Raw genomic sequence first — 12096 nt, forward strand, 5'->3', positions numbered from 1 at the left:
GTGTGAATGCTGACTCAGTGGTATGAATGTTGACTCAGCGGTGTGTATGTTGACTCAGCGGTGTGAATGCTGACTCAGTGGTGTGAATGCTGACTCAGCGATGTGAATGCTGACTCAGCGATGTGAATGCTGACTCAGTGGTATGAATGCTGACTCAGCGATGTGAATGCTGACTCAGCGATGTGAATGCTGACTCAGTCGTGTGAATGCTGACTCAGCGATGCTAATGTTGTATGAATGATGTGTTAAAAGTCTAAAGCTGAATCCAAGAACAAATATCTTTTTCCTATAATCTAACGATCTTGGTGTTTTATTTCCGTTTAGTTCTGCACGAACAGCTTGAGTGAAAACTTAAATTCTGGATCAGTATCGAGGATTTCAAAGAACATTTGGGTTAAAGGATCCATCTCTGAATATAACTAGAATATCATCAACATAACAGTGAAATCTGATCCCGACCTCAGGTGACTTTGATCCTATTTGTACACCCTCCACCCCACCCCTGTCTCTGATCCTGTTTGGGGTCTTCATGGACCAGATCTCAAGGCTCATTTTGTAGAGTTCACATGGACAGGATCTTGAAGAATCCTGTCCATGTGAAGAGCTGAGCTGAAGGACAAAGTTCTCATGTTACTGGTCCGTATATGTTCCAACCCTCGCCTGTGGTCATGGGGTTTGAACCAGGACCCTCAGAGCCAGATCCTGGATGGCAGCAGCTGAAATGAGGGTCCTTTGTAGGGTGGCTCAGCCTAGCGTTAAGGTGAGGAGCTTGGAGCATCTAAAGAGTCAGCTGAGCAGGTTCAGAATCTTGATTAGGTATGTCCTGAGTATCTGGAGTCTGACCCCGACTCAATCTCTGGTCTGGAAACACCTCTGGACCCTCATGGATGAACCGTTCCTCACAGTGTCTTCGGCTGATCTCAGCCGTCTGTTGTTTTTTTTCATTTGATCCTCTCTAACAGCCGAAACCAACCTGACTGCAGACTGTTTGTCTTTTGTGTGTCCAGTTCTGTGAGGGGATGAAGGCTCTGATCCGGGACCGGCGGGTGGTCGTCCTGACGGCTCTGTTGGGCCTCCTGTCCTTGGTGTGTTTGGGAGTCTCCTCTGGCACCGCCCTGCCATCCCTCCTCGTCCCCTTCACCCTGTGGATGGCCAGCTAAGACCCGGCTGGACCTCCTTCAGTGCTGGAACAACCCGAGCCTAATGGACTTTGGACAGAAACAAAAGCAGACTTCTGCTGCTCTTCTGGTAAATATGAGCTGAATGTCCAAACAAAGACGACATGAAAAGGGTCAAATGTTCTGATGACCCAGCCCAAACCCATTTATTGGACCTTCAGGGTTATTTTTGACACAATGTTCGTCCAATGACATTTTTGTAAAAAGTTAAGAAACGTTTTAAAGACTTGATTTGAATTCGACTCAGACTCGTAATTTACAGTTTATTTTATTTTTGATTAACTTTGTTCTGAGTATCTTCAGTTTCGTCACATGAACACACAAAACATTGAATAAAATCATGCTTCTGTCCCTCGGGCTTTGTTTCAGCTGAAAACGCTGAAGTGTAAATATCTGTAAATATCCTGATTGACACTTGAGTAAAGAATTTATTTTTTACATGTTTGTAACACTTTATGTTTTTATTGTGTAAATAAAGACATAAAAACAACAAACGAGTCGTGTTCTCTCTTTAGAGCGCTTTGTTGTAAATAAATTCAGAGTATTTTATTCATTTGGGTTGAACAGGAACTCATTTTAGAGCTTTTACCGTAGTTTGATCATTTTTATTTACACTTAGGCAACAAAATCAGAACAACAAATCTTATGAAAATAATTAAAATGTTGATTTTAATATAAATAAAAATTCAGATTTGAAAACTTGTATTTATTATTTCCATGTGTATATTTAAGTTTGTTTAAAAATAATAATAATAATAACCCCACGTTCCTTTTCAGTACCATATCTAGTCTAATGAAAAATCCTCTCTCTGTTGAACCATGTGTCCCTACAACTATAAGCAGTGATGACTTCATGAGATTCTTTATAAATAAAATTGTTTCAATTAGGGAAAAAAATTCAAACCAACATTCCTACTATCGCCTCTGGTTCTGTGTCAGACGAGGCAACTTTTAAAATGTTGATTTATGTTTGGACTGTTTTTGTCCTGTTGAGCTCTGAATTGTCAAAATTAATATCTTCATCTAAACCATCCACATGTCTGCTAGATCCCATCCCAACCAGGTTGTTTAAAGAGGTATTTCCCTATTTAATAACCACGTCTTGGATCTTAATAATTTGTCTTTAATAAATGGTTACGTACCACAGAGCCTTAAGATTGCTGTAATTAAACATTTACTTAAGAAACATGACTTTGACTCAGGAATCCTGGCTAACTATAGACCTATATCTAATCTAACTTTCACCTAAAAAATTGTAGAGAAAAATCTAAAAAAGTTCAATTTGGTCCTCTGGACATTCAAAAAAAAATTTGTAGAAACGTTTCGTCTTTTATCTGAAAGACTTCCTCAGTCTGAGGTGCTGTATTCTGTTCAGTCCTATAAATAGCACCTTCTCAGAGTGGATCAACCAATTTGCTGCTGACAACCAAAACCAGCTGATCACATGCTCAAGAAGGTACAACTTCAATGCAAACTTCACTTGATCAAATTGCTCCACTGAAAAAGAAAGTAATCAGAGGAAACTGGCTCCTTGGTTCAATTCTGACTTACGTACTTTAAAGCAGCATCTAGAAACCAGGAGAGAAAATGGCGCTCTACTAATGTTGAAGAATTTTATTTAACTTGGAAAGATAGTCTGCTAACATATAAAAAAACTCAAATAAAATATAAAATGTCCAGAGGACCTGATTTAACTTTTTTAGAGTTATCAACTAACATTCGGCTCGTTGTTCCTGGAGGATCTTTATTTGGCAGCTTTGTTCCGGGTCAAGGCATTTTTATAAATTCTCTCTGAGCAACTGCAGGTTTTAAATCTGCCTGGACCACCAGACTCTAATGCCCCCCCCACCCACCCCCTTCCCCAGCAGAATAAAACCCTCTGAGGGCTCAGCTGGTCTCTGTCTCCTCACCATGTTCCCTCTGCAGCTCCTCGCTCTGGTCTTCATCTCCTCCACAGCACCAGAGACTCCTCCTGAGGAGGAGGAGAAGAAGCAGAAGTTTGACCTGATGTTCAGGAGGGGGGACCTGCTGGAGGTCCCTCGGACCCTCTTTACACATTTTGGGATCTACCTGGGGGGAGGCAGGTGAGTGTGCTACGAGCTGATTGGTCGGTTCCAGATCTGCTGTGGAGCTGGTTCTGGCGTTCTTCTTCTCTGATTTTATTTTTCTTTTTATTCAAACTTTCCTTCAGTTTGTTGTTTCTTACAAACTTCTGACACTCGTTTATCCGTTTACTATTCCTTTTCGTTTATTTTTTTGTTTCCCATCTTTCCCTGGTTTCGTTCTTTCCTCAGGGGCACCTCCAAGGGAGGACTGAGGGGGGACCTGGCCACCCCTAAAAATTTGATTGCCCCCCTCAGACAGTTAGTCACAAGGTTTTCCTGAGTGTTTATTTTCACTTTCCTCCGACTTCAGTTGTTTTTGTGATTTTTAAAAACTTTTTCTTTTTTTAAGCTCTTTTTGTTTCTTCTGTCTTTTTGTTTCCCTCCAGAGTGGCTCACTTCATCCGAGACATCCTGCCGGTGGTCTCCGGTGACACAATTCTGATCAAACAGATAGTCACCAACACCCGGCTCATACTGGGAGTCCTGGCCAAGGTAACAGGTGTAGTAGTACATATACGAGATATATGCATACAATTTTCACGAGTTCCTCATCTTTCTGACTGTGTAATGTCGTGCATTGAATTTTAACAGAAATGCGAACGAGAGACGTTATTATCTTTGACCCATCAAAATGAATGCGGTCATTTATTTTCAGAATCAAAGTTTAACATCAAACATTTACATTAATTTGGCAAAATATGAAAATAATAACAGACAAGTTTCACAGATAATGAGCTTCAATCACGCAGCGGTGATTGAGGACTTTGCTTCAGATATTTCTAAAATATCTGTACTGATTTTAAGAGAAAGCAGAGTTTAAGATGAAATGGAGATTTATCTTACAGAGAGATTTGTGAGGGAATTAATCTGTTATGACCAGAACGTGCACGCTCCATCAGATCTCAGCTTGCTTCCGGTACACTTTAGTCGAAGAAGAAACTGTTACCTGGTTGACGATGACTCAATGTCGGTATAGAATCCTTCAGACTCTTTCAGCGTCTCCGTTGAGAGCAGCTGAAATCCTTCGAGAGTCGTGCGTGGTGTTCAAACAGAAATTATAATTCCAAAACGTCTCTGGATCATCCTGAACGCGTCTGCATCCAAGAGCTCTAACTCCATCACTCTGTGCGCTCTCTAGTTGAACTCATTTCTGAGTACAGCAACACAGCAACCAACAAACTCCAGCAACTCAGCGTCTCAGCTTCTTGCAACTCCTTCAACTCTCCTTAACTCCTAACATGAACTGGGAAGTTGCCACATTTTAAATGGGTCGACTTCCGGGTCATTTGAGAGCTTTTGATTGGTCGATGGACCAGGAATAGAGGTGTGGTGTATGATGTAAGATGTTATTAAAAATCAAGGATTGTTTAGTAACGAACAGAAAGATTATTGTAGGACTTCAGACTTCGTGGAGTCTCACACTTATAATCTTCTGAAAAAGTTTAAACATGACATCTTTCTCGGTAGTGTTGTAGTACTCGAGACCGGTCTTGGTCTCGAGACCGGTCTCGAGACCACTTTTTGACGGTCTCGGTCTCGTCTCGGTCTCGACCGCATTTGGTCTCGGTCTTGTCACGGTCTCGGACATTGAGGTCTCGGGATTTTTTTTCAAGACCAGTCAAGACCACAACTGTGAAAATATCACTAAATTGCCAGAATATTGTCCAGTTTATTTGTTAACATCTTTGCTTTTACTGGATGCAAAACATACCGATTCAAATTCAAGCGATAACGTGACTCATAGCAGCTAGCTACATGTTTTTGTTACCACTCCAGTGTTGCCAGATTGGCTGGTTTACTGCCAATTGGCCAGTTTTCGTTCTGATTTTGCTGGGAACTCTGGGAAGATTTTTGTTGGACTGTTCCGTTTTGCCACATATTGTTAAATTACCTTGGCTTGTACTGATGTGGGTTTGTGTTCAAAAAGTAAATATACTGTAACAAATATAGATTGTGCAGGTTTTTGTGTGATGTTGCGGTTTTTAACCGATTTTTTGCTGGAAAATCTCGACTCTATCTGGCAACACCGAGCCCACCTCCTTTCACTCGCAAGCGTCAGGGAAGAAAAGTTAGACTTGTTTGTGTTTAGAACAAGAGAAGATGTCTTCTAAATCTGCTGTTATAAAGTTTGGCTATTTGAGTCACAAAGAGTATGTTTCTGTCGGGACTACATCCAACTTTTATCGACACCTGGAAAGGAAGCACAAAGAAAGGTAAGCGCCGCAGCTTTGTGTAAGTGATGCTAGTAAAGCTAGCTAGTTAACGTTATCAATCTGCCTCTCTTCCAAGAACAATACAAACAGAACGTTTTATCAAGTATGGTTTATTTGTCATATGCAAAATCAACACAAGGTCGACAACAATGCAGTGAATTGCTTAGGACGAGAAAAACAGTCTTGACTCGCCAAAAACAAACAAAAAAATAACAACAACAAATACCAAAGCATGCATCACAAATACTAAAATAAGGGACAAAAAGTGGAAAAAGTAATTCATCGACATTAAATCTAAATACATCTAAATTAATTAATGTGTGTCAGACTCAGACCCGCTTTGTTTAGCCCTTAAATGAGTTTTACTTTATAACACTGATATAATTAACATATTAAGGGAAGTAAGCAAATTCACTGTTTACATACAGTTAAATCAGGTCCTCTGAGTGTGTGTTAAAAGAAAAAAAGTAGAATATTATCTGCACAGCTTTTTTCTACCTTTTTTTTCTTTTAACACTCCCAGAGGACCTGATTTAACTTTTTTAAAATTTTCTACCTGGGTTATTGAGCATGCATAAGGACAAATTCACTGTTAACTTTGAGAGACTGAGGGGACAGGGCATGTGGTAACAAAATGTAGAAACGTTTCATCTTTCATCCAAAAGACTACTTGACTTCTTAACAAAAGACTTCATTGTAAGAGGGACTGTCTTCTTCTTACATCGCTGATATTGCTAGTATCACTCAGCCCCCTGTGAATAGCAAGCAACCATCAGGGTGCCAACGATTCATTGTTAGGCTGATGGTCTCCCTTAACATATTTGGCAAACTGGTTGATCCACTGTGAGAAGGTGCTAACTGTGTTTAATATGTCCTGATGCATGCTCAATCACACAGGTAGAAAAATCTTAAAAAGTTAAATCAGGTCCTCTGGGCGTGTTAAAAAAGTAAAAATAAAAGGTAGAAACATTTCGTCTTTCGTCCGAAAGACTTCCTCAGGCTGAGGAGCTGCATTCAGCTCAGCCCTATAAATAGTGCCTCCTCACAGTGGACCAACCGTTTGTTGTTGATGAAACTAGCTGCTCACATGTTCAAGGAGGACCATCAGCCTAATGATGGATTGTTAGTACCCTGATGGCTGCTTGCCTTCACCGGGGGCTGAGTGATACTAGCAATCACAGCATTGTAAGAGGGGGACAGTTGAACCCGGAGGCCTCCACCCCTGCTTAATGATGGACGGTTTCTTTTCACAAAGATGGCCTCCTTTACTCCTCTCTCAAACCATCGTTCCTCTCTATCAAGGATGTGAACATCTTCATCCCTGAAAGAGTGACCGCTGGTCTGGAGATGAGTGTAAACCGCAGAGTCTTGGCCTGAAAATGTAGCTCTTGAGTTTAATATAGCTCCTCATATTGAAGAAGTCTTTTGGATGAAAGACAAAACATTTGTATAATTTTTTATTGTTTAAACCCATCCAGAGGACCCAATTTAACTTTGTTAGATTTTTCTAAGTTTAATTTTTGCTTATGATAAACAATGGAGGATATATTTGACATACATTTATGAAGTTGCTACTTATTTTTAAGTGTTCTTTTGATGTAATTGATGTTCATGACCAGATATACTGATTCCTCCTTTGCATTTTTTAGGTTCCTGGAATACAAGGCAGGGCAACAGAATGATGTCACAGTCACACAGCCATCAATTTCATTATTTACGCAGAAAGTGCAGCTCTACAGCCCACAATCACCAAGGCAACAAGCCATCAGTCAAGCCATTGTCCAAGATTTGATCATTGGGTGTTGTCTGCCTCTCTCACTTGTGGAAAACAGTCATTTTAAACACTTTCTTGAAGTTATGGATAGTAAATACACACCAATCTCTAGAAAAACGGTTTCTGATAGACAAATTCCAGAGTTGGTAATCAAGGTCAAGGAAACTGTTTTGGAGAAACTGAAGACCCAGTCATCTGTGTCATTAACAACTGACCTCTGGTCTGATCGCAGGCTACGCTCCTTCCTTGGGGTGACCGCCCACGTGTGCTACAAATCAAAGGATTCCTATGCACTTGAATCCTACCTGCTGGACTGTAGGCGTTTCACAGGCAGACATACTGGAGAGCACATTGCGTCTGCCTTTGAGGAGATCACAGAGGAATACGGTATCCATGACAAAATTAGCTATATCATAACAGACAATGCTGCCAATATGAAATGTGCTTTCAAAGTACACATGCCCCAATCTGATGACAGCGAGAGTGAAGAGGAGCATTTAGATGACGAGCACCTGTGGGAGGACATTAATTCTCAGGAAGACACCGAATTACCCTGGTCATCTGGTGCACGTCTTTCCTGCTTTGCACACTCTCTGCAATTAGTTGTGAATGACGGCATGAAGGAGGTCAAGGCCATTTCTCACACAATAGCCAAAACATCACGGTTCACCACCTTATTGCATAGCAGTTCACAATTCAAAGACAAGTTTGAGGCTACGTTTGGCACTAATAGGACCATTCCAGCTGCAAACACAACTCGATGGAACAGTATATTTAAACAAGTACAGGCCTTCACAGCTCTGGACCACAAAGCCCTGAATGAAATGTGCAGCAAGGATCACGAGGAGTTGGTGTTTAGTGCCCGTGAGTGGAACCAGCTGAAGGAACTGAGTGCAGTTCTTGCTCCATTTTCTGAGGTAACAGACCTGACAGAAGGGGAGAAATCAGTTACCATTAGTATGGTGGTTCCAACTGTCCTGGACTTGAATACACACCTCCTCAAGATGGAGGACACTCGAATGCAGTGCCAGTCATTGGTCAGAGCCCTCCAGCAGTCTCTGGTGAAAAGATTTTCTGGAATCTTTTTAAAAACAAGCATGGCCAAAGACAGCGGAAGAGAGGAACCTTTTAACCACAATGTTTACTTCTTGGCCACCATGCTGGATCCTCAGTTTGGCTTAAGCTGGGTGGACTTAGATGTTACCAATGGGGGAAATTCAACATCAGTGAAAAAGTTCAGAGATGAGCTTAAGAAGACACTGACAGGTCAGTATATATTTTCTCTGCTGAAAATAAATGTCTTATTTGCAAAATCATAAATCCTAAAATATTTCAAATTAGTTGTCTATAAAAGCCTTAACTAGTCTTACAGTGGAATTCATAGTCTTCATTTCATCTGTTTACTTTTGTCATAAAAACATATTTTGTACACTCTGAGCCTATTGAAACAGATATTCTTTATATTTAGGCTGGTAACATGCCTATTGTACACAATCCTGACTCACTTTTATATTAAATGGGACTGTACTTATATAGCACCTTTCTATCTTATCAGACACTCAAAGCACTTTACATTACAATCTGTGCCTCATTTACACATTCATACGGCACTCTATTAGATCTCTACAAAGCTAATTGAACAAATCATTCAAAGGAGACTAATCAGAGCTTTATCACATTCATACACTGATGGGACGCACATCGGAGGCCCCTAATAAAAGGTCCTAAACGTATTTAATTCAACTCTGATATGTGCATATCCTTTTAAATCTAACTCAGTCATTGTGTTTGTGTTTTTCAGAAACATTGATCTTAGAGGTGGAGAAGATGATGGACATGAAAGAAGACACCTGCTCAGAAGTTGTGAATGTGGATCCAGCCGCAGCCAGTGATTCGCCACCAAACAAATACCCTCGCCTTCTGTCCCGCTACAAGGCATACAAAAAGCACAGCTCAGACCAGGATTCAAGCATACACACACAGATAAGGAAATACTTTGATGCCATCCGTGACTTTGACACAGACAATGCACTTGTCTTCTGGGCAAAAAACCACACTAGATTTCCACAACTGCACAATTTGGCAATGAAGGTCCTATCAGTCCCTGCCTCCTCTGCACCAGTGGAAAGGGTTTTCAGTCAAGGAGGCATTTTAATGAGACCCCATCGTGCACGTTTAGGCCACAGAATGTTGCAATCACTCATATTTCTTAAATGCAATGAAACACTTCTTTAAACTCCAATAATCAGTTAGTCATCTGGACAGTTTTTTTTGTTTTTTTTTTGTGGAAAGACTGACGTTTTGCCCTCCGGGGGCTGTCGTCTCCCCCGTCGACTCCTTCCAAAATGCAGCCACAGCCAAAGTGGGATTTTTTTTAAGTAGTTATGCATCGGGCAAACTTTGTGTTGCTTTGTATAGCTGCAACGTTGAAATTGATTAGCCTCGTGGTTTTCTTTCTGTAGTAGTTTTTGTTCACATTCCTGGCTGCCTGTAGTGCAGTTATTTCTCTGAAACTTTATGAATATGAATAAGCTACTAAGTTTTCTTGGGTGATTTTTATGATACTGTGTTTTTTTCTTAATGTGCCTTGGATCATACAATGGAAGATCCCCAAGCAAATACACAAGTCTAAATGAAAATTAAACAATTTTAGAAAGTAACTGTTTCAAGTTTCCAATTTAATCCTAAAGACTGCATTTATACTGCCCAGTTTGTCATGTTGACTTCAAGAGACCAAAAGAAGGTAAATGCATCTTGAGTTCTGTTTTATTAGGATCAAAATGGGTCACTTAAATTAGAGTTTAAATAAATTAAAGTAAGCATGCACAAGTTGTGTACAAAAGACATTGCAGTACAAAATTCATTTCACAAACAACACTGTTTAAAAACGTAAAAACATTACTGTCTGGTAAAATCATCAGTTTTGACACATTAAAAAGGCTCATAACTTTATAAAAATATTTTATAATAACATTTTATTTATTTTTTTATTTTATTTGTGGATTTGGTCTTGAATTGGTCTCGCCCTCCCTCGGTCTTGGTCTTGTCTTGGTCTCGGACTTTAAAAGTCTTGGTCTTGTCTTGGTCTCGGACCCTAAAAGTCTTGGTCTTGTCTCGGTCTCGGTACACTCTGGTCTTGACTTGTCTTGGTCTCGGGTTAGGTGGTCTTGACCACAACACTATTTCTCGGTAAACATTTTAGTTGACCGAAAACCGACCTTTAACATACTTACATTGCAGACAGAAAAATCAAGAAATGCATATTAACCTGATTTCTTCTTTGAATGAGGAATAAAAATCATTACTTACTGTTTATGTAAAATAAAAATGAGTAGTTCTTTTCAACCTGTAACATTGAGTGAACTAACACAATTTTGATTATCAAACATTTGTAAAACAGTGATGATCATAGAGAATTGTCTTTTCTGCTTGATTAATTCAAGAAAGAAAGTCACCAGATGGCTCAGACTGTATTCAGATCAATGAAATAACAGTCTCTGTCCATCTGATAGATTTGAGGTCATCTGGGTCAGATCAGGGTCAGATCAGGTTCACTACACAGGTTTAAGTTTTTCTGTGATTAATCCAAACATTCTTTAAAATGGGACCAGTCTATGGCACATCTGGTCTAGTAGTATCATTTTGGACCTGATGGTGGCGATGTTGACCCAGCTGTCTCAGGTTTGGGTTCCTATGGTGACTCCAGGTGTTTCTGTCCTCAGTGTGGCAGCGTGAGGGTGGACTCTGTGGAGGACTTCGCCTACGGAGCCGAGATCCTGGTCAACCCCATGGACAAGGTGCTCAGTGATCGGGTCAAATAATTAGGAGTGACAGAACTCTGACTTTTGGTAGCAGCACATGTTGAAGCAGAAAGTTCCTGGAGAAACTTTGATGAAGACTGCCAGACTGCTGCCAATTGAAAACTTTTGATTGACAGTACTGTGTTGGGGTTTGCTCTCAGATACCAGTATACTAAATTTCAGCTCAATAGCACTAACTATGCAAGAGTTATCATATTTTCTCCTTTTTAGCTAAGGTGGCCATCTTGGATATTTGATTTTCATTAGGAATGTATTACAACTCGCTCTCAGCTACAACCATACCTAATTTCAGCTCAATATGTCACAGAATGACCGAGCTACAGTCAGTTTTGTGTTTGCTGCGGTAGCTGTGGCAGCCATCTTGAATCAAAATGGCTCCAAACATTAATCAGTTCTAGACATCTATCTGATGATTACTTTCTGTGAGTTTCAAACTAATCCAACAATGAGCTTCTGGTTTCTTCAGGGACCTCTATACGTCATGTGACTTGACTGCAGCAGTTAGTGTGAGGAGTGTTCTCCCATTCATTTCCAATGGAGAAATATGGCGTCTTTGTTAGCAAAATATGTCACCATGGTAACTTAGATTGCCAATAAAAGTAATATTTTCCTTCTCGAGATTGAGCTGGTCATTTTTGACATAAGTTTTGTGAGGGTACATGTTGTGTTTTGGGCCGAATTGACGGTGACGCAGGAAAAATAAATCAATAAAGAAACGCTTATTAGGTGTAGAATAACAGGGGACTGCCGTACGTTGCATGGAGGCCGTGCATTAACGGGAGGCCGTCAATTAACTGAAGGCCATGCATTAACGGGAGGCCGTCAATTAACTGAAGGCCATGCATTAACAGAAGGCCATGCATTAACAGAAGGCCATGCATTAACTGGAGGCCATGCATTAACTGAAGGCCATGCATTAACTGAAGGCCATGCATTAACTGAAGGCCATGCATTAACAGAAGGCCATGCATTAACTGAAGGCCATGCATTAACTGAAGGCCATGC

At 40.4% G+C, this 12096-nt stretch overlaps 2 protein-coding genes across 2 annotated transcripts in view; both read left to right on the top strand.

The window, feature by feature from the left end:
- The window catches only part of LOC119417279 (lecithin retinol acyltransferase-like), a 17861-nt gene extending 16642 nt beyond the window's left edge, over positions 1-1219 (top strand). The window contains exon 2 of the mRNA XM_037684491.1: positions 1008-1219. Coding sequence (XP_037540419.1) covers positions 1008-1160 — 153 coding nt within the window. The 3' untranslated portion in view covers positions 1161-1219. The remainder of the gene's footprint in view (positions 1-1007) is intronic.
- A 1870-nt stretch (positions 1220-3089) lies between these two features.
- On the top strand, positions 3090-11091 carry LOC119419524 (lecithin retinol acyltransferase-like). Its single transcript, XM_037686897.1, has 3 exons — positions 3090-3262; positions 3670-3775; positions 10993-11091. The coding sequence occupies exons 1-3, from the start codon at positions 3090-3092 to the stop codon at positions 11089-11091; spliced, it is 378 nt and encodes a 125-aa protein (XP_037542825.1).
- Positions 11092-12096: the final 1005 nt, after the last annotated feature.

This window comes from Nematolebias whitei, chromosome 1, assembly GCF_014905685.2.
Source record: "Nematolebias whitei isolate Nwh7 chromosome 1, NemWhi1, whole genome shotgun sequence".
NCBI classification, from domain to species: Eukaryota; Metazoa; Chordata; class Actinopteri; order Cyprinodontiformes; family Rivulidae; genus Nematolebias; species Nematolebias whitei.